The 23751-nt window shown below is 40.5% G+C and overlaps 1 protein-coding gene across 2 annotated transcripts; it reads right to left on the bottom strand.

Moving 5' to 3' along the window:
* Positions 1-1649: 1649 nt before the first annotated feature.
* LOC101834051 (interferon-induced protein 44) lies at positions 1650-21138 on the bottom strand. Of its 2 annotated transcripts, none has more exons than XM_013123197.3 (9): positions 20982-21137; positions 20316-20779; positions 19686-19722; positions 18337-18532; positions 18006-18152; positions 9721-9892; positions 8381-8481; positions 3195-3368; positions 1650-2047 (listed from the first exon to the last, which is right to left on the bottom strand). In XM_013123197.3, the coding sequence occupies exons 2-9, from the start codon at positions 20767-20769 to the stop codon at positions 2000-2002; spliced, it is 1329 nt and encodes a 442-aa protein (XP_012978651.1). In that variant the 5' UTR covers positions 20770-20779; positions 20982-21137; the 3' UTR covers positions 1650-1999. The 2 variants fall into 2 exon arrangements, 1 of the variants encoding a protein (XP_012978651.1); XR_002385728.2 differs by lacking the exon at positions 1650-2047 and adding an exon at positions 8006-8094 and having other exon boundaries at positions 3230-3368; positions 20982-21138.
* Between the last annotated feature and the right edge of the window lie 2613 nt (positions 21139-23751).

Below are 23751 nucleotides of genomic sequence, written 5' to 3'. Positions count from 1 at the left end.
GGGAAGTCTATGCGGCCTCTGGCAAGGGAACCAGGATGTATTTCTAGTACACAAACGAACTTTGGGAGCCCATTTCCCAAGGAGGGAGGACTTAGGTCCTGCCCCAAATGACTTGACAGATTTTGGTGATCCTCCATGGAAGGCCTCACCCTCCCTGGGGAGTGGATGTGAGTGGGATAGGGGGTCAGTGGGAAACATGGAAGGATGGTAGGGAGAGAGAACTGGGATTGATATGTAAAATAAGATTGTTGTTAATTTAAATAAAATTATTAAATACTAGGTTAGAGATCAAAAAAACAAAAAAATATGTGTATTACTTTTTCCTCTGAGAAGGTAAGTTAAGTCTAAATTTTCTTTGACATTGAAAGAAAATGAAGACTAAGAAAGGAAGTGCACTCTCTGCACTCTCTCTCCATCACACACTCACACACACACTCACACACTCACATACACACTCACACACACACTCACACATTCATAACATAATCTACTATGTATGTATACGTGCTCAAACATGCGCATGTGGGTGTAATAGACATATGAATTAACTATTGATAATACTATTTTCCTACATCCTACACTCACAGACATTCTGACCTCATTTAGAATGGATTGAATCTTTGAACTCTTGTTTTGGGTTTCACTATGTGACTTACTTTTGTCTATAGCAGGTCAACAGAAATGATATTTTGTTTGTGGTAAGCCTAGGATTTGAGAGACCTTGAACACTTCTCTGTAGTTCCCTGTAATTCTTAAAGGAAAGAATTCCTTAGGCACCTACTGTCTTCAGAATGCATGCATACAGAATGTCACAGTCACTCTAGACACAGCCTAAATAGGAGCCCTGCATTGGGCCTTTGTTGGATCAATAGACCTACAGACAATGTCCAGCTTAGGTACCAATAACTTGTGATTTAAACTACTACATGTCATAGCGGTTTCTCTAGACAACTGTACTTAATAAATCAGTGTACTAGTTCATCATTTCTTTTGTGTATGTGTTTTTGTTTTCCTTTTTCTTCTTGTTTGTTCTTCTCTAGTACAATACATCCCAGCCACAGTTCTTTTTCCATTCACTACACCCAGCACCTTCCCACCTCCCAACTCCCCTCTCCCCCAAATCCACTCCTCCTCTGTTTCCCTTCAGAAAAGAGCAGGGATATCAACTAAACACAGCATTACAAGATACAGCAAGACTAGGCACAAACACTCATATCAGGCCTGGGCAAGGAAACCCAGTAGGAAGGTAAAGGTCCCAAGAGCAGCTAAAAGAATCTGAGACATCCCACTCACACTGTTAGAGGAATCCCACAAAACACCAAGATGACAACCACTACTTATTTGCAGAGGACCCAGTGCAAACCCAAGCAGGCTCTGTGGTTGCCTTGCCAGTTCTGTCTCTGTAAACCCCCCTGAGATGGGCTTCCATGTTCTCCTGGTGTCCTCAACCCCTCTGGCATCTACAATTTTCCAGCCCCTCTTCTGCAGGGTTCCCCAAGCTCCAAGAGGAAGGACCCAGCAGAGATCTCTAATTTGGGCTTTGTCCACCTAGTGTTGACTGTGGGTCTCTGAATCTGTTCCCATCAGCAGCCTGTGGAAGCCTTTCTCATGATGACTGGGCTAGGAAACAATCTATAAGTAGAACAGAATACCATTAAGAATCATTTTAATGATTTTTTTCTGTTACAGTCATCTCTTCACCAATGTTGTCCAGGTTGAGTTTTATCACTTGTAACCCATAGTCACAATAGTAGAATTTGAAAATGAATGACACATACTTGAGTTAGATTTGGGTTTTATAACAACAAACCAGTCTTATTTTTCATAGTTACAGAATATAGATACAACAGGAACTATGGTTGATTTTCATAACTGATCACTTTTATCTTACTCTCTGTTTATCAAAGGACTATTATTCTATACATGTGCATTCTAGTTTCAGCTCCTTCTTTCTCATTGTTCTGCTGATGAGTTAATTGTTACCAAATGATGAATCCTCTTATTTTCTCTTTTTTCTGCACACATTGGAATATTTCTCTTCTGATACCTAAGAAAAAAGAAACAAAATGTTCTTAGTGGGTACACAGTGAGAAGCAACCACAAGGTTGCTAGCAAACTATGCTCATCCTGGCTAGGAGCCTGCATACCACAAGAAAGAGAAATGGAGAAGCCCAGGTGACTGAGCCAGACAGCAAGCAGTATGAGACGTTGCCAGCTCTTTCAGAATTAGCAGTCAACGAAGATGATATAGTACTCCAATGGGATGAAATGAGATTTGAATAAAATAAAGCAAAACTCTCATTTGATCTCTAATGGTAGCAGTGAAGCATATTCCAGCCACATATTAATAACAGAACACACTGAAGGACAAGATGAGTCTATAATCACAAATGATAAATACTTACCTAGGAGGAACCACACTAAATGATGCAGAAATAAATGAGGTTGAGAGAATCAATAGCCCAAGCTGAAAATATCACAAAAATACTTTCCCACTTGTATATGGCATTATTTAAAATATCTAACGATGGAAGCCAACAAGGTGTCCAACAATGAGGAATGAATATAGAAAACGAGAAAATGTAAGGTTTACACACAGTGGGATTTCTTTCAACTACAAAAAAATGTTTTATTATTCCCAGGAAAAATGGATGCAATGAAAGATGTTGTACTGAGCAAATTAGGCCAGTCTCAAAAGACAATAGTGTCCCCCTTTTTGGTTGCTAGATCTTTAGGCAAGTTGTGTGTGTGTGTGTGTGTGTGTGTGTGTGTGTGTGTGTGTGTATGTGTGTGTGTGTGTGTGTGTGTATGTATAGGACCAGATACATTTGGTCCTGAGGAAGGGACAGATCCTATAAAATCACATCTGATGAGAGACAGTGTTGATCCAATCCAGTTCTAGGTCTCAAGCAAAGCAGCCCAGCGTCAAAGAAGAGGACAGAGGTGAGCACATTATTTTTGGTCAGTGAAAGGGATACATCATTTTGTAATTTTCTTTTTAAAACAAGAATGAAGTTATGGTGATTCTCTAAAACGGAGGAGGAAGGCAGGAAGGGAATATGCAGGCTAAAGGTTAAAGGTCAGAGCTACTCATATGCCAATAGCTCAGAGACAGACCTACCAATTAAGCAACAAACTCAAATAAAAATTAGCCAAGTTGATGATGTCTTCATGCTCTGAGATCACCAGTTTACCTGTTTGTTCAAAGGCAAGTCTTCTAAGAAATCATTGACAGTATACAGGATCTGTTTCAGTGCCAAGAGGATGAGCACATCCTTCACGGGGTCCAGATACCATTCCGAGACATAATTACTAACCACCAAGATGTCAGAAAAGGCGAAACCAAAGTCTCTATGGACTGCTTCTAGCTGAAATACAAAATTTTAAACCCAGAGCTCTGTAAAAATGAGATCAACGAGAACACATTTAAAATAAATGTCAGTACTAAGGAAGAAACAGGAGGAGGCCAGGGGCTTGCTAGTCTACCAGTCCTGTCAAACAAATGTGCTATAAGTGCAGCGAGAGACTTAATCTCAAAAAGTAAAGTGGAGATCAGTTAAGAAGACACCTAATTGAATCATGACTTCCATACATATATGTGATTATATACATATAAGAATGAGCACACATACACACTCACACAGAGATGCATACACACAACCTCTCAGGTGTCTTGAAGTAGTAAAAAGTCTAATTCCAATGTAAATTATCAGAGAAGCAGTAAAAAGCAAGAGCTTTATAATCATTTTCCTATATTAAAAAAACAAGAAAAATCCTCTGCAGTACATTCTTGAGCAACTAAACTCCCCATCAAGTTCCAATATCACCATTATTTTTTTATTTAAAATGTATTGATACAGCAGACATGAGTTAAAAACAAGTGTCATGCTCATGGATCATTAGGACTAACATTGTGGAAATGGCCATCCTACCAAAACCAAACTACAGATTCTATGCAATCCCCATCAAAATTCCAACATAATTACTCACAGAAAGTTAGAAAACATCTCTGACTTCATATGGAAATACACACACACACACACACACACACACACTCACACAAGGAAAACACAATCACAAAAACAAGCCTGAACATCAAGAGGACTGAGAGACTGGTGGGGGTAGCACCATCCCAAATTTGAAATTGCATCACTGAGCTACAGTAATAAAGTCATCATGGTATTGGCATAAAACAGGCATGTGGATCTATGGAGTCAAAGCAAAGACCCAAACATAAGATCACACATCTATAGACACACAGTTATTGACAAAGAACATAGAAATACACCCTGGGAAAAAAAGAAAGCACCTTCAACACATGGTGCTGCTCCAACTGGGTGGCTACATGTAGAAGAAAAAAATATAGATCTATATTTACCACCCTGCAAAAAAACTCAACTCCAAATGGAGTTTCACAAATCGATTTAAGACCAGATATACTAACCCTAATAGAAGAGAAAGTGGGGCTTAGCCTTGAATTCATTTGCACAGGAGAAGACTCTCTGAATAGAGCACCATTAGCGCAGGCGCTAAGACCAACGGCTAATAAATGGACCTCATGAAACTGAAAAGCTTCTGTATGGCAAACCAGCAACTTACAGAATATAAAACTATCTTTGACAATTATACATCTGATGGAGTGTTATTATCTAAGACATATTAAGAACAAAATAATATGCTCATAAAAAAACTAAGCAGCCCAATTAAAAAGATGGGGTATAGAATGAAGCCAAGAGTTCTCAAAGATGTAAAACAAAAGACTAGGAAAGGCTTGCAGAAATATTAAGCATCTTTAGTCATTACAGAAATGCAAGTCAAGACTACTTCGGAACCTCATCTTACCACAGTCATAATGGCCCAAATCAATAAAACAAGTGACAGCTCAAACCGGCGAGGACATGCAGAAGAGGAAAACTTTCTAGTTGGTGCTGGGGGCCAGGGGGTGACAAGCTGGTGCAACCACCATGGAAACTGGTGTGGTGGTTCCTTAGGAAGCTGGGAATGGTCCTACCTCAAGATCCAGCTATACCACTTTTAAGCATACATACCCAAAGGACTCCTGCTGCAGAGATACTTCTCATCCATGTCTATTGTACTCTGTTCATAAAAGTCAGAAATTGGAAACAGACCAGGTGTCCATCAACTGACTAATGGATAATAAAAAATGTGGTACATTTACACAATGGAATATTATTCAGTTGTCAAGAAAATTAGATTATGAAATTCATAGGTGGAACTAGGGAAAAAATTACTAATGCAATCTAGACCCCAAAAGACTAATGCTGTATGTTTTCTCTTGTGTGTGTTACCTTTAAGGTTTTGTTATGTGTGCTGCAATCTGAATAACTATGGAGATAAGGTACTTGGTGGGGGGAGGGGTAAAGGGAGAAATTTCCCAAGGAATGGAAAATCTAATATAGTGTTATGGAGGGATAAAGGGAAAACTAGAATAGGAAAATTAAATAGGGAAGAGGATGGGAGAAATGAGTAAAGGAGGAAATACGAGGAAGGACAATTAACACCGAAGGCAAATGGAAACACAATAATGAAACCTTCTAAGGTGTAAGATTCCTGTACTCCTATATTCCTATATGGATGGAGTCATCAAATAATAGTGGGAACAATGCCCCAACTAGACATCTTATGCTAAGTAAAACCTCCCGTGCCAGAGATGGGTTACATCTTTTTGAGTCATTGCCAAAAAGAGTCCCATGGATTGCCGCCCACCACTACTCTGCTAAGGAACATCATAAGCTGTTGCCAAGTTACTAGTCTCTGTCTACAACTTGATAGTCATGCCTTACTGCTTAAGATACCTGTATATATCTTAGAACAAAGAGAAACTGAGCCAGTGTCTAACTAAAAGCTTCACCCCTATAGCCTAGCATTCATGGTACTAGATGGTGATTTGCATCCTACTGGAGGAGAGAGATAACTATCTATGTCTCCCATCTACTCTCCCTGTGAGTACAACAGTGACCTTCCTGAAAGTCAGACTGGTGCAATAGTTTTGCACATGTTACTGGAATAACCATCCACCTTTAGACTGGATTTAAGGCACACTCCATGAGAAGAAAATCATCCTTGGCACTACTGAAGGGACCAAGAACCTGAGACCAGATAGGTCAGGGACCTAGGAGAAAACCTAATATTATTATTGCACCAAAGGAGCAAAGCAAAAAAAAGTAACTCATAATGGCATTGTGCTAGACACATGGATCAATGCCTTATTCAATCCACACCAGAGAAGTTTTCTTACAGTAGACGAGAATTAACACAGTGAATCAAAATATACAATGAACAGAGAGTGAAAGACTTTGGAGCACTCAGCACTAAATGGAATATCGTCACTAGACTCTCCCCCTCCACACCACAGACCCGCCCTGCCAAGGCTGTGGATGCATACAGAAGACGAGGCAGAACGGTTGCAAGAATAAGGAGGCAAAAGTATATATGACTACAATACCACTGTGTCTTCCAGATACAACAGGACCACACACACACACACACACACACACACACACACACACACACACACACACGCAGAGTGTGACAGAACGCATAAACCTTACAAAGGTTCAAACCTGAGGGGTGGAATGAACACAGGCTCCCACCCCTAAACTGAAAATATGTGGTGTTGGGGAAGTCTTATGCCAATAAAGCACTGTCTGGCCAATAGGGAATCTAGATAGGAGGGACTAGGAGTCCAGGAGGACTCTGGGAAGGAGAAACACGAGAGAGTCAATATGTAACACCATGAGGTAGGAGCCCGGAACTGTTCTCCAGTAAGAGACATACTTAGATTAACAATTATGGGGTAATTACTTAAAGCAGAGCTAGCCAGTAAGAGACAAGCAAGGCCAACAGCTTCATAATTAATATAGCCTCCTGTGTGTTTATTTGGGACTGATGCGGCTCTAGAACCAGGCTGGCGGGAAGGCTCCTCTCAAAGAAAAAGCTTCTCTTTACAGATTAATACAGCATCTTGTGTGTTTATTTGGGGACTACAATGCAGCAGAGCCCAGGCAGCTGGCAGGGGATAAACCAAAGCGGCTAGCAAGGAAAAAGCTTCTCTTAACACTGTGGTAATTGTACCCACTGACAAAAGGAGAATCTGTTGGAGTGTCACTGAATATATTAGCCTCAGGGTGGGCTCTACACCCAGGAACAGTTGGCCAACACAAAAAAGAACTTCGTGGGGTTTTTTGTTTGTTTTGTTTTTGTTTGTGGGAGGTTTGTTTTGTTTTGGCTTTTTGTTTTGATTTTAGTATTGTGGGTTTTGTTAAACTATATTATCATCATTTTAATATACATGAGCTATTGTCCACAAATTCCAGTTTCCTTTTATAAGGCGTGTACAGGATAAGTCAATTTTTATTAGACTTGTTTAGCACTTAATTCTTGCTTAGAGTAAGTCATCCTGAACTTAGACCACCTAGGCTGTCAATATAGCTCTGTCATTTCTTAGCACTATTAACAAACATTGGCAAAGGCTTGCTTCTGGTTCATTTTTCTCCTCATCTATACCGCAGTGTTAACTGTGCCTATCTCCCAGGATAGCAATCATAATTGAAGAAAAAAATCTATCTCTTGTGCTCACAGCTCTCATATCTGTATGTTTTTGCCTTTGATCTATTCTTTAGCTATGTTAATTTACAGAGATCTTAACGTGAAATACATGGAGACTTTCTAAAGTTTACGACTCCCTAAGACATAAAATCATAAAATGAAGTGTCATTACCACTGTGGCTTCTGCATTTCTGTCCACTTCAAGTATCTAGCCCCTCATTACATTGAGAGCTCCATGCATCTCAAACACTCTACATTTTTGCCCTCTAATACATTGGTTTATATGTCCCTGCTTAAATTCTTTTCCTGTTTTTGTCTCTTCTCTTATGAAAATGCTTAAACTCTATCTCCCAGTGTCAATTTTGCAGTGAAATAAACCCCGTGAGATATTTGAAATATTTTTCTCCTTCAAATCACCAAGACATATTATCCTCACCATTTTCATGCATGATGTTTGTCGTATGTAGTCATGTCATATACCTGTCTGCTTTCTCTTCTTCCGCTTCCCTATGCTCTCACTTCTGCCTACAAAATTATAATCTTTTTTAGCACAGTAATCGTCTTTATCATAAGATTAGAGGCTATAATATTTGTTTGATCATAAAAGAATCAACAAATATTTGCTGCATTAAATTAAATTGTAGAAAATATAAATAAACATAAAGTTCAACAGAAAGATAAGTTGCATGGATATTCAACCTAACTATTCTAGTAATTATTTTACTTCTTCAGCTTAGTAGTTTTCTATTATTCTTCATAGGTTAAATATTATGTATATCAAACACATTCCTCATAAATGTTCACTCTTTACCTTGAGCTTCACAGGCTCACAGCTGCATATGTCTATAAGGTCTCCTTTTGTAATCAGGTCCAGGCTATCCACGTGCGTAAGCAAAACCACATGCAGAATGCCTGTGTCAAAGGAACACATAGAATTTTATCCTTTCTGATATCAACAGCATTTCTAAATTAGTAAATTACAAGTTTTGCTGCAGGCAAGCCATTGGACAACTTTAGATTTAGGGATTTCTCTACCTCCAGTGCCCCCTCTGCCTATCACACACACACACACACACACACACACACACACACACACGCATGCATGCATGCACACAACACAACACACTGGAATTTCTTCTGCAGGGGATGTCCCCTTTGTTCCAAGCTAAGATCTTCACACGTGACCACTTAGAAGGACTAACTAAAATTCACACCATATTATTGCCAATTGATATTCAGTCCTAAATGTGTTGTCTTAATGGAGACTAGAGAAAATAACAGAGGAGATGGGGGAAGACACTCCACGAGAGAGAAATCACCATGACCTCATGAATAAGCTACTCCTACTTCATGGCTTTGATAAACAGGTCCCTGGACAAGATTTTAAAACCTTTTGATTTTGGTGAGCAAGTAAGTCAGTCATTCCTTGCTTCTCAGTCAAATGTGTGATGAGCTCTTTCCCACTCCAATAGACAAGAGCAGGAAAGGCAGAGTTGGGATCCAGAACCACCAGCTTGTGTTCACTCTCTGACTTTCTGCTGCCTCTGTTTACCTGGCATTTTATATGCTGCTCTTTTTCTTGCTAGAATTTTTCTTTCTATTTTCTAATCCTTTAAGGTCCAGAAGGAAAGATGCATGTACAAAGAAGTTTCTGTCCTGCCTGGTCCTGCAACCCTTTCGTCCCAAATAAACACACTGAGGCTTATAATAATCATAAAATGTTTGGTCAACAGCTCAGGCTTCTTGTTGGCTAGCTCTCTCTTAATTATTAACCCATTTCTTTTCCAAATTAATTTTTATTTAAATTGAAAACAAATGTCCAACCACACTTGGTTGAAAACTACGTGACAAAATATGAAGGTGATATGCGGTGTGGTTTGCTACTCTTCAGCTTGTGTAACGTTTACAAACAAAATAATCAGAGGGAGTCCCTATCATTTTAGCAATTTTAAGATGTTGAGGGAAAATGAGTTTTAAGTTGCATGTGCGTAGTCATACAGCTGTTGAGATCTCAACTGGTTGTAACCATGCTGATAAGCCAGAAAGACTCACATTTGTAATCACTGTAATCTCACTCACTCCCTCCCCCCCCAAGTTTCTGTTGTAAAGTCTAGTCAGCTACTTTCGTTAGCAAAGTGAAATGACACTCACCACTTTTTATCAGTGCCCTTCGAATTCTTTTTATCTTTGCCACCAGTCCATAAGAGAGATGTTCAATAGAACTGACATCAAACACAAACACCACACAATGAATTGTGTCCTTCAGCAGTGAGTCATGAATGTAGTTTGGATGATTTGGTGTGATTGGTTTCATGGAATTGAACTGTAAAGTAGATAAGAAGGCAGAAGTCAGAGCATTCAAAAGGGAAGTTGGAATCATTAAGACTGAGGGTGCTGGCTCATAAACTATATTCCAGTCCTATGCATTTGAAGAAAATGCACAGATCTCTGATATTTAGAGGCTAACCATAGATGGAGAAGGTGGCAATTGCATGAGTGTCTAGCGGCTCTTTTACACAGCCTGATAATGAGTCTGTGATGAAGGAATGCATACTCTTGGACTGTAATAAAAGAGAGCTCTTCTCAAGAAAATGAATAAGACTGTAACAGGAGGTGCTCTAGAGAAAAGAAACCATGTGGGTGAAGACATAGTTCAGAGCACTCAGAATAAAGTTGGAGTCATCACACAGTGAATGAAGAAGGACAATGCTTCATGATGGTGGGATGATTCCATATTCTTGAACTAACCATTTCTCTGCCAGTGTCTGTCTCACAGAGATAGTGGCACAAAGATAAAATGGGATCTGCACATTGTCTTGATTCTAGGCAACAAAAACGTGATATACCACAAAGCCATAGGATACTACCACTGCTCTAAAAATGAAGAAAACACAAATATGTAAGTATTTTCTTTGATACTGCAAAAAGGAAACAAGTCATAAATTACTATGATTTCTTATAGGAAAATCAAAGAGATTTGTGTTAATAAACAGAGAAAGAAGATCAATTCTTTAAATATTTTATTCTAGAAATTTAACTTTAGATATATAGATAGTAAGTTATAAAATGAAACAAAATCAAATGTTAAAACATATTCATAAATCAAATTAAACATTGTATTTAGTTAGGATAACTAGAGTCAAACTATTTCTGACTGACTGTAAAACAGTACAACTTGTATGCCCCATAATGATACCTGGTTGCATGCTCAACATACTGTAAGAATCTGCGTACTGGAGATCCCATCCCTGTGGTCCAGCCTACCCAGATACTGCCAGAATCCTAAACCCATTCTCTTCCCAAGGGACAAGGTAAGCATAGGCTTGCCTTCTAGTGCTCTGCCCAGAGCTGCCTGAGGCCTGGAGATAGTGCACTGGGGAACCCATCCCAGAAGTTCAGCCCACACAGAGTCTGCCAAGGCCACAGTACTAGTCCCACCTCCATCCACAGGAAGAGGAGAGCCATCAGACTATTGGACCTGCTTGTACCCACCAGAAGGGAATCTTGGGTCTACACCCAACAGGAGAAGAAGAGCCTCATCCTGCACCCTCTGGGAGAAGGGATGGGAAGAAGGCTTTATGAAAACACATTCAACAACAGAAAAACCAATATGACACCACCAAAATCTAGGGACTGTATACCAGCAGGACCTGAACATCCCAATGCAGATGAAACACAGGAGAATGACCTTAAAAACAACTTCATGAAAATGATAGAGGCCCTCAGAGAGGATATGGGAAAAATCTCTTAAGGAAGTGAAAGAAGAAGCAAACCCAAAAAATATAAGCAATCAACAAATCTCTTAAACAAAGCAAGGAAAGCCACAAAAAAAAACCCAATCAGATAAAGGAAACAATTCAAACAGTTCAAGACATGAAAATTGAAATAGAGACAATAGAGGAAACACAAACTGAGGGAATTCTGGAAATAGAAAAGTTGGATGAATGATCTGGAACTACAGATGCAAACATAACCAACAGAACACAAGAGATGGAAGAGATAATCTCAGGCATTAAAGATACACAAGGAGAAATAAATTCATTGGCCAAACAAAATCTTAAGTAGAACAAATCCCTAATATAAAATATCCAAGAAATATGGGATACCATCAAAAGACCAAACTTGAGAATAATAGGTATAGTAGAAGGTGAAGAAAACCAACTCAAAGGTGCAGAAAACATATTCAACAATATCATAGAAGAAAACTTTCCCAACTTAAAGAAAGATATGCCAATGAAAGTAAAAGAAGCCGACAGAACAACAAATAGTGCCCTTGCCACATAATAATCAAAACCCCAAACATACAGAATAAAGAAAGAATATTAAGAGCAGCTAAGGAAAAAGACCATGCAACATATAAAACAAACCTATCAAAATTATACCTAACTTCTCCATGGAAACCCTGAAAGCCAGAAAGCCCTGGATAGATATTCTACCAACAATAAGAGACCATGGATGCCAGCTCAGACTACTATACCCAGCAAAGCTTTCAATCACTATAAATGGATAAAACAAGATATTCCATAACAAAACCAGATTTAAACAATACATATTTATTAATCCATCCCTACAGAAAGTTCTAGAGGGAAAACTCCAACCCAAGGAAAGTAACTACAACCAGAAAAATATTGGCAATAGATAATCCCACTTTGCAACAGTCAAAAAGGGGGGGGTGGAAATCGACACACAATTCCACCACCAGCACCAAACCCAAAACAAACAACAATGAACAACCAATGGTCATTAATATCCTTCAACATTAATGGTCTTAACTCACCTACAAAAAGACACAGGCTAACAAAATGTATATGAAGACAGAATCCATCCTTCTGCTGCATACAAGAAACACAGCTTCAAAAACAAACATTACCTCAGAGTTAAGGGTTGGGAAAAGATTTTCCAATCAAATGGACTCAAGAAACAAGTGGATGTAGCTATCCTAATATCTATCAAAATAGACTTTAAACTGAAATCAATCAAAAGAAAAGAAGGAGATCATTTCATATTCATCACAGGAGACATCAATTAAGATGAAGTCTCAATTCTGAACATCTATTCCCCAAGTACAAGGGCATCAACATTCATAAGAGAAACATTACTAAAATTCATATCACACATAAAACCTCACACACCTATAGTGGTAGACTTCAACACCACCAAACAGAAACTTAACAAAAAAAAAAACAAAGGAACTAACAGAAGACATGGCCCAATTGGGTTTAACTGACATCTATAGAACATTACATCTAAACACAAAAGAATATACCTTCTTCCCAGTGCCACATGGAATTTTCTCTAAAATCGATCACATACTTGGCAATAAAGCAAACCTCAACAGATAAAAAAAAACATTGGAATAACCCCCTGTATCTTATAAGACCACCATGTTTTTTTTATTCTTTTTTTTTATTCTTTTTTTTTAAAATTTAGATAAGAAACAAGGTTGCCTCACAAGTCAGTTCCAGGTCCCTCTCCCTTTCCCTCCCCTCCTCCCGTGCCCTCCCCCATCCCCCCCCGTTATCCCCTCGTTCCCCCAGGGAGGGTGAGGCCCTCCATGGGGGTGTCCATAGTCTGTCATTTCATATAGGGCAGGGCCTAGACCCTTCCCCAAGAGTTCAGGGTGAGAGTGCACCTCACATTGTTCTATGGGAGTCCAAAGTCCGTGTGTATACTTGGGATGGGTACTGATCTGCTGCCCAAGGCTCAATAGATTACCTAGGCCTCCTCACTGACACCCAGATTCAGGGGGTCTTGATCAGTCCCATGCTGGAAGACCACCATGTTTTAAAGTTAGAATTCAAGAACAACACAAATTGCAAAAAAAACCTACAAACTCATGGAAATTGAATAATGTGCAATTGCACCATTTCTGGTTCAAGGAAGAAATATAAAAAAAGAAATTAAAGACTTCCTAGAATTCAATGAGAATGAAGACACAACATACCCAAACTTATGGGACACTTTGAAAGCAGTGATAAGAGGAAAGTACCCACATGAAGAAACTGGAGAACAGTCATACTAGAGAATTAACAGCACAGCTGAAAGCTCTAGAACAAAAAGAAGCAAACTCACCCTGGAGGAGTAGACACCAGGAAATAATCAAATTGAGGGCTGAAATCAATAAAGTAGAAACTAGGAAACCAATGCAAAGAATAAATGTAACAAAGAGTTGATTCTTTGAGAAAATCAACAAAATACACAAACCTTTATCCAAACTTACCAGTAGAAGTCATCAAAAGCCTCCCAACCAAAAAACCCCAGGAACAGATGACTTCAATGCAGAATTCTACCAGAAATTTAAAGAAGAGATAATACTAAAAATCCTCAAATTGTTCCACACAATAGAAGCAAAAGGTACATTGCCAAACTCTTTTCATGAGGCTTCAATAACCTTGGTACCCAAGTCACAAAAAGACACAACTCAGAAAGACAACTTCAGACCAATATCCCTAATGAACATTAATGCAAAAAATACCCAATAAAATACTGTCAAATCAAATCCAAGAACACATCAGAAAAATCATCAACCATGATCAAGTAGGTTCATCCCAGGGGTGCAGGGATGGTTCAACATATGAAAATCCATGAATGTAATCTTCCATATAAACAAATTGAGAAAGAAAAATCACATGGTCATCTCACTAGATGCTGAAAAAGCCTTTGACAAAATCCAGCACCTCTTCATGATAAAGGTCTCAGAGATATCAGGAATAACAGGAACATACCTAAACATAACAAAAGCTATATAAAGAAAACCAACAGTCAACATCAAACTAATTGGAAAGAAACACAATGTAATTCCTCTAAAATCAAGACAAGGCTGGCCACTGTCTCCATATCTCTTCAATATTGTACTTGAAGTTCTAGCTAGAGCAATAAGACAACAAAAGGAGATGAAGGGATACAAATTGGAAAAGAAAAAGGCAAACTTTCACTATTTGCAGATGATAAGATGGTTTGCATAAACGACCTGAAAAACTAGACCAGGGAACTCTTACACCTGATAAATACCTTCAGTAAAGTGGAAGGATACAAGATTAACTGAAAAAAATCAGTAGCCCTACTATATACTGAAGATTAATGGGCTGAGAAAGAAATTGGAGAAAGATAGCCCTTTACAATTGTCACAGTGCCCCTCAACTGAAGAATGGATAGAGAAAATGTGGTACATTTGCACAATGGAGTACTACTCAGCAGGAAAAAAATGGAATCTTGAAATTTGCAGGCAAATGGATGGAACTAGAACAAACCATCCTTAATGAGGTAACCTAGTCACAAAAAGACAAACATGATGTGTACTCAGTCATATATGGATTTTAGACATAGAGAAAAGGAGTACCAGCCTACAATCAATACCGCCAGAGAAGATAGGAAACAAGGAGGACCTTAAAAGGGACATACATGGTCCTCTGGAGATGGGGAAAGGGACAAGATCTCCTGAGCTAATTGCGAGCATGGGGGAGGGGAGAGGAGTTAGGAGAAAGAGAAGGGAAGAAGAGGAGGGGATAGGAAGACATAAGGGAGTAGGAAGACTGAGTCAGGAGAAGAATAGAGGAGAGCAAGAAAAGAGATACCATAATAGAGGGAGCCATTATAGGTTTAAAGAGAAATCTGTCACTAGGGAAATGTCCAGAGACCTACAAGGTTGACCCCCAACTAACAATCTAAGCAATAGTAGAGAGGCTACCTTAAAGCCCTTCTCAGATTGATGACTACTTTTTATGCCATCCTAGAGCCTTCATCCAGTAGCTGATGGAAGCAGAAGCAAACACCCACAGCTAAGCACTGAGCTGAACTCCTTGAATCTAGTTGCAGAGAGGGTGGAGATATGAGCAAAGTGGTAAAACCAGACTGGAGCAACCCACAGAAACATCTGACTTGAACAAGGGGGCGCTCATGGACTCCAGACTGATAGCTGGGAAACCAGAATAGGACTGTTTCAGACCCCCTGAACGAGGATGTCAGTTTGGAGGTCTGGTTAATGTATGGGGTCTCTGTTAGTGGATCAATATTTATCCCTAGTTCACTAATGGACTTTGGGAGCTCTTTCCACATAGAGGGATGCTCTCTCAGCCTAGACACATGGGGGAGGGTCTAGGCTCTGCTCCAAATGATGTGACAGACTTTGATGATCTCCCATAAAAGGCCTCATCCTCCCTGGGGAGAAGAAAGAGAATGGGATTGGGTTGGTGGGGAGCAGGAGAGAAGGGGAGAAAGAGAGAACTGGGATTGACATGTGAAACAAGCTTGTCTCTAATTTAAATTTTAAAAAAGAAAAAAAACCAAAATACCTGGAAAAGCAAATAATCTGCTAGAAGTGATCTATGTTATCCAGTTTTGATTCTCATTTTACTAAATATTAGATATGACTAGATAACTTACATTAATAATGGAATCTGTTCTGAAGCTACCACGTGGCATGAAAAAATTAGCTGTGATACAATATTCTGTGCACTCTACTGTCCTCAAGAACAAGAACTCTCAATTGATGAGAAAGTCAACAAAAACATAATTAGAAAAGATTAAATAAAAATTCTCTAGTCTTTAATTTGAATAAATATATATGAATTTATAAGTTATCTTACCAGAAAAATATGTGCCAGAAAAAAAACACCCAACAAAGTAGCAACAACTTTTCTAACGCTGCAAGCCAGGGCTTTGTGAAGAAGCAACTGATTTCCAATTGTATGACAAGAAACACAGAAGCCCTGGCAGGGTATCCAGTTCCCCCACAGAGCAAAAAACACAGAAAAGACTTGTGTTTCTGCCGAAGGACCTGTAGTTTAACTTGTTCAGGTCACTACTGGTCCCAGTATTTGGAAATGGAAAAAAATACAGTGTATCAAAATGCATCACATATATTCAGTTTACATTGAGTTCACAATGATAGTAAAATAGTAACTTATTATTAATGACAAATACTCAGAAGACAGCCAAGAGCCCATTTCTTATATTTTCAAGTCAGCTTTAAATTTTCTATCAGTGTACTACAGCAATGCTATTTTAATAAAATAAAAACCAGCCAGCCCTAGAAATGATGTTTTTCTAATTGTAGATATAAATAAAGAGAAGAGCATAAATGTGAAATCTCAGACAAGGGACGTCTTCATGTTAATCTAACATTGCTCATTGGCAGAAACAGATCACTTTTTAAAAGTGATATTATTATTATTTACATCCGGACTGCAGTTCCCTCTCCCTCCTCTCCTCCCTGTCTCCCCACCCTCACCTCTTATCCATTCTTTCTTTGCTTCTTTCAGAAAAGGTCAGGCCTTCCATGGATAATCAACCAAACATGCTATACTGGACTTGCAGTAAAATCTAGGTACCTCCCCTAGTATTAAGGCTGGACAAGACAATCAAGGTGCCAGAAAGGTTTATGTCTATTGGGTTTCCCCAGACATCTATTTTTAATCAGTACCATCAAGTGGCAAAAAGGGATCCACTGCCGCGTGGTTTCGGAGGACAATAATTCTACGACTTAAGGGCTCCACCCTCAAAGCATAACTACTTCCCAAAGCTTCCACCTACCAAAGCCGTCACACAGACGTCTGGGACTCCAGCATATGAAACCATGAGGGAAACAAATGTTCAGTCCTGTAATGCCTGTACTGGCTGGTTTTGTGTCAACTTGACACAAGCTAGAGTCATCAGACAGGAGGGAGGCCCAACTGAGAAAAGGCCACCCTAGGATCCAGCTGTAGCACATTTTCATAATTTATGATTATGGGGCAGGGCCAGGCCATTGTGGGTGGTGCCATCCCTGAACAACTGGTCCTGGGGTTTATAAGAAAGCAGGCCGAGCAAGCCATGTTGAGCAAGCCAGGAAACAGCGCTCTTTCATGGCCTCTGCATCAGCTCCCGTCTCCGAAATCCTGCCTGTTTGAGCTCCTATCCTGACTTCCTTTAAGAAGGAACCGTGATGTGGAAGCATAAACTAAATAAACCCTTTCCTCCCCGGCTTACTTCTGGTCATGGTGTCTCACCACAGCGGTGCTAACCCTGACTATGACAGCAGCCATGCTAAGATCCTCAAAAATAGAAAGTGAGTAGCCCCAGGAAAGCTCTTTCATTCCCAAGCTTCTGCCTTCCGATACTCTGCTAGCAAAAGGTGGGTATTTATATACTTCATACAGATGGGTGTCTGTTTCCCAGAAAGCAGTCCAGACAGTTGATGGCTGTTGTTACGGTTGGAAGTAACAGAAAAATACTCTCTCTCTCTCTCTCTCTCTCTCTCTCTCTCTCTCTCTCTCTATATATATATATATATATATATATATATATATATATAATTCTTTGTGAAATGTCTATCACAAAGGAACAAAGGCATTTGAACAAGCGCCCTTTAACATGCTGAAGCAATGGTCTTAGGACAGTGTACGAAGCGGATGGTGGGCAAATCAATCCGTGAATTTTAAGCATCGGTAAACGCTTACCTGGTATCTGTCAGGAGTGTGGCCTTTTAAGATGGAGTCGATGTCGTCTACATGCAAACCGGCTTTCTGATTCAGGCCCATTGAATCACACAGAACAAACGGCAGGGGATGACCATCATCCCTGTATGTGATGGGATACGTCCTATACTGAGAAGTTAAGAACAACAACTTGAAAATGACATTTCTTTTTTAATATAAATTCACATAATATATTTAAAATTTACATAATATATTTAAATTTAATGTAAACATAAATAAACTGACTGTCAACATGGTTTCCAATACAATCAACTTGAACCAAAGAAGCCTGGGTAGCCTAAAATACATTTACCTTGTCAGAGACTCCATCTATGTCACAGCCCACCAAGGCCTGGTGTGTGATGCTGCCTCTGAAAACGGACTTGACTGAGTTGACAAAACTAGACTTTCCAGCTCCTGTGGGACCCAGCAGCAGAATCCGTGCTTGGGGAACCAGGTCTCCATACGGCGTATATGTTCTCAGTGCTTGCAATAAATTATTCTGTATCCTATTGAAACTCAGACACATTTTAAGAATTAGCTGGTCAGCTCACGCAACCTCACTGTAGTCTCCTAAGAATTCACTTTTCTTCCTCATTTTATTTATAATTAGCAGCCTGCCTTCTTCCCTGTACACACGAGACTGCTGCATAGGGTGGTTTGATTGAGAATGTCCCTTGTAAGCTTATGTTTCAGAACACTGTCTTATAGGATCCTGAGAAGTTGGAGCCTTGCTGGAGGAAGTACATTGATGAACGAAAGCTTTAAGGGCTTATAACCTCACCTACTTCCTGTTCTTTCTCCCTGTGTTTCCTGTATGTGGATGAAACTGTTGTCAACCAGCTTCCTGGTCCTGGTACCACATTATTTTGTGACTGCTGCCATGCCTTCCTTCCCGTGGTGGTCTCTATCCCTCCAGAACTGGAAGCTGAAGTAAAACCTTTTCTTCCTTGAGTTGCTTTATAGTATTATGTAGTAACAACTGAAGCATAGCTAACACACTACCGTAACTTAGGTCATATTGTAAAAGAAATAAAAACAAAAACAATACTTGCAAATAAATGGTTCACTTATGTTACAATAACTTGCACATTCAGCAATAAATGTCAACCATGCCAAATGTGAAGATTAATAATGATGAACTTTAAAAGTAATTATATTATATATATTTGAAGTTTATAGAAGTAGATGGTTTCTAACATGTTCTCAAAACTCATTAGTAGATACTCTTAGCATATTCTAAAGAAAAAATTTACTATAGGAACTCTAGTCAGGTGGTGGTGGTACACGCCTTTAATCCCAGCACTTGAGAGGCAGAGGCAAGTGGATCTCTGTGAGATCCAGACAAGGCTGGTCTACAGAGTGAATTCTAGGACAGCCAGAGCTGCTCACAGAGAACCCCTGTCTTGAAAAGTCAAAAAAAATCTAAAACACAATGTAAACAAAATTATTTTCCCCTGAGTATATACCATTAAAATTAGCCCCTCCCACTCACTGTTCTTTTAATGGTACTACTATCAATTGTTTGATGACTATAGACATGGGCTTTGGTTACTCTTTGGTGGTCCATATATTAGCTGTAATAATTTGTGTTAACAATTTTGTTGACATACATTATCATAATATAAAGTAATAAAGATCTTTAAAAAAACATTGACTTACACAGCAATGTCTCTTGTCATTCTCTCATCCAATAACTCTAAGGAAAACAACAAATAATAGAGATCATAAATTCTTAAATGTATATCTGGTCAAATGAATGTGAGCAAATTCACTAGAGACAAATATGTAAGTAGTCTTTTCACAGGAAAAAGTAAGGGGAGAAAATTTACATTGCCTTCTTTTGGAAACGCAAGAGCTGGGGGGGAGTGTCTGCTGATGAGCTCCACCCTCTACTCGCTGGCAGTGTGGACATCTTTGCCTGATCAGGAACTGGATTGGGAGTGTCTTCTGAATTAAAGACGAGGAAAGTCTTATCTATGTGATCACAGTATTATGAGAATGTAACACAGTAAAACTCACAGAAAAAAAGTGACTACAGGTAAGTGGGGTGTGGGGTGTGGTTAGTACGATGCTTCAAGATTTCATTACCCAAAACAAAAGTATAAATCTGACGTTAAGTGGTCTCATTTCGTGATTGGGTTTTACCAATTGCTGGCCAGGTATCAGTGTGGCTCATCTCTCCAGAATGAAGAGGCCACGATCAAAGGTGTCCTTTGCACAGCAGTAAGTCATCTAGAAGCCACTAAACATGCAGGGGAGAACTCTACAGGCTCGTCTGAGCAAACATACCTTCGCATCGAAAAGTTTCACAGTCTTGAATAAACATGGGGGAATGTTGAGGAGGCAGTCCGAGCTTTTTGCAGATCTCTGAACTTATAGTCACCTTTTTCTCATTTAACACTATATGGAAACCAGGAATACAATCAGAAGTCTCTGCATCATAGAACAATAAAGCTGGCAAATGCGGTCCTATTAAGCATTCTGAAACTTCAGTCTCTCGAAGTGCAAAAAGAGTGATATAAGTCTCTCTTTTCTGGAAGCCCTCTCGCAGGTAGGCGCCAACAACACAGTTTTCGCCGTTCAGCACAACCATGGTGGGACCATGATTCCAACATTTCCCTAACAAATCCTGCTCACAGAACTTCTGCACGCTCGCCTTATAAAGAAGACAAAGCCGTTTTCCTCCAAAATAATTCTGCAGGCACTTTTCTTGCAACCACGTCAAACGAGTTCTCATGGCCATACTTCACAGTCTAGGGGGAAAGCCAACACAGTCCTCATTAAACACTGAAAACCAGACAGCTGCACACAGAGCTCTCATTTACTCTTGTTTCCTCACAGAACACAGGGCATTAGTGAACACCGGGCAAATACACAGCAAGATAATCACTACCTAAAATGTTCATTTAAATAACTGCTTTCAAAAATTTTAAACACTCTCATTGCCATACATACCTATATGAAGAGTCTGCACAAAGGCTAGCGCCCAGGACAGCTTCTGCCTCAGAAAACAACCCTGCAGTAAATGGAAACCTTTCCACAGCTTGCAGCTTCCTGCTTAGGAAATGAAACTGAAATTCGACCTGCCCAGTGATACTGGCAGGGGACCAACTTCAGTTGTGATGGGGCTACCTCTCCCCACCATACTATGTTTTACAGACTATTTGGGGGGTTTCACATAATGTACCCTAACCATATTCACGTCTCGGTCTTCCCACGCCCATCCCCCACTCCCACCTGTTCCTTCCCCAAAAGAAATGGAAAGAAAAAAAAAGAATACCAAGTCCAGTTTGTGTTGGCCACATATACTCACTGGAGCGTGGACAAATTCCCAGTGGCCAGTCCCGCAAAGAAAACCCATTCCTTCCCCAACCCCACCCCTGCCAGATGCTATCAACCTTGAAGAGCTGTACTATCACAATGTTTCAGAGTTCTCCTCAGTGGTTTCCTGTCTGGACTGTATTGGGGGCGGGGCAGGTTATCAGAGCAGCCTCTGTGTCTCTCATCCCCACCCGTGAGTCTGTGGTCGTCAATGCCGATGCAAAGGGTATCAGGAAAATTTAGGAAGCACAGCCCCACGTGGCGCTGAGGTTTGTTTTCAAAGGTGAATGGTTACACGTGGGCATACACAGCAAAATTGCTACCTACTGTGCCTCCAAAGCACATCTCAGTCACCCACTTCTCTTATTGCACGCTATCATTTTATTCCAAGCCAGTGCACATGCCTCCATGGGCCGTTCCAGCAGCCTCCTGTCTAAATAAACAGTGAGATGAGCGAGCATAGGCACCCTCGCCCAACAGCTGGCCACAGGAAAATGTCGCAGTGCTCCCATCAGATCCCGAGGGAAACAAAGGCGGTCAGCACTGTGGGACACTGTGGGAAGTATGCTAAGAAGAGTACAGGGAGGAACGGGGGAGTACCTTACAGCAGGTATGAGAAACGATGGTCTTGTCTTCACCTTATAATAAGACGGCCAGAGACGCAGAGTCGCAGAAGCAAAGCGGTTCATTTTCTGACCTCCCCAAGTCAGGAGTTGTAGAGAGCTGGAGTGCCATACCCTTAAGATGGTGCTGGCTTCTGTCTTCTGCTAGCCCGACAGCAGGTGCTCTCTGTGATAAAACAACACCTGTATTTGGTTAAGGCTGGATATCAGGCTTGCTTCCACGTACGTGGACCTATCTGCATGTTCCACGTGGCATACTGGGGTTGGCTGCCCAAGGGCTTTTAAGCTGTGGGTTGGGGCTCCCTGGTGTTCCCTGGGAGAAGAAGATTGTTTAAGGTTCCTGAATAAACTGCTTAAAGAAGAGTCTGGGCGTTGCATCTTCCTTGCTGGCTGAGGTGGGTGCGACAAGGAGTCAGCTTAGAGAAGCGTCAAAGGTAGAATTCGGTGCAGAACACTGGGTTGTCTTTCTTGCCCTCTTCTTATCTTTTTCTTCTTCTGCTCTCAGGTACATTTCCCCATGCCCTGAATGTCTCTTTGGCAGAGTTCTTTTGGGAAGAAGGGTTTCCCCGCTAATCTAACACAGTCCCCACCCTCCATCCCAGTGAGGCTCAAGATCCTCCCCACCTGCCCTGATAGGTCAGCTCGGTTACATAGTTCAACCCCAAGGTAAACTGAAAAGTACCCAGGTAAGCAGTCGCCAGAGACCGGCCAGGGCAGGCAGGGATCTAGTGCCTCCTGATAAGCTACAATTCCTTGGGGAGCTTAGTGAACCTCACACTGACAATGGACTGCAATGATTTACTTCTTATACAGGTCAGAGGAGAAGGGGGCGGATGGAACAGCTGGAGGGTCTATAGTGGCAAAATCAGTGAAAAGTGCACAGATCCAAGATGTCTTCCAAGCATAAGAGAAGACTGAGAAAATTTGCTGGTGGGATAGAAGTGGGCTAGCTGGGGTAGGAGTGGGGGTAGAGAAAAAGATGGCTCTTACTTGGGCGTGGGATGAGTGGCGAGGCTATTTATCACTGATATGAGAATATTGGGAAGACATCAGTGGTTGGTGTGTGAGGTCAAAGACTGTGGAAGGATGGTAACCTGAGCATCGTCAGCACACACGTAGAGAAGCATGACGTGAAGAGAATTTATCAGGAGGTGCAGCTCTATGCCAAGCCTCGTGCCTTCCTCCCTCCTTTAGAAGTTATAAATATTCGAAAGATTTATCCGAAAGAACCGGGACTAAGAAAACTTGTGGGAAGCAGCAAGAAGAGTGAGTTGTTCCCGGAGCCAAGGAAGGAAGAAGGAAAAAGTGGTTACCCGCTTCAAATACTGCTCTGTCTTTCAGAGTCTCCTCCACTGAGCACGTGGAGAAGAAAGCTCTCTCTGTGGACAGCCTGTGTGGCCGTGAGAAGACAGCATTGGGGTTATAGTTTTGTCTCTTTATAGGGGAGAAGCTGAAAAGTGTTGGATGCTGAAGCAGGAATGAAATTAAAGACATGATGTCTCCATGAGGTTGAACTGAAGTACAAACTATAAGTTCTGCTGACAGCGAGCAATCCAGCAATGGCCTCCTGCATCAGCTATGATGAATTGCTCAGAGGGATCGATCGGAGATGTTCTCATACTCTGTAGAGAGAGCCTTGTGCCGAGTCACTCAACCTTCTGAAAGTGTGTGCTCTTGGTTTCCTCAGCATCCCTCGGAGGATGCTAGCAACAAGGAAAGCTTTTAAGTTGACCCCAACAGAGATGGGATGATCCCTGGAAAGCTGTGTCAGAGACACAGAG

This window comes from Mesocricetus auratus, unplaced genomic scaffold (genome assembly GCF_017639785.1).
Source record: "Mesocricetus auratus isolate SY011 unplaced genomic scaffold, BCM_Maur_2.0 Super-Scaffold_100009, whole genome shotgun sequence".
Classification (NCBI taxonomy): Eukaryota; Metazoa; Chordata; class Mammalia; order Rodentia; family Cricetidae; genus Mesocricetus; species Mesocricetus auratus.
Note: the sequence above shows the minus strand (reverse complement) of the source record. Positions and strands in the feature narration are given on the sequence as shown.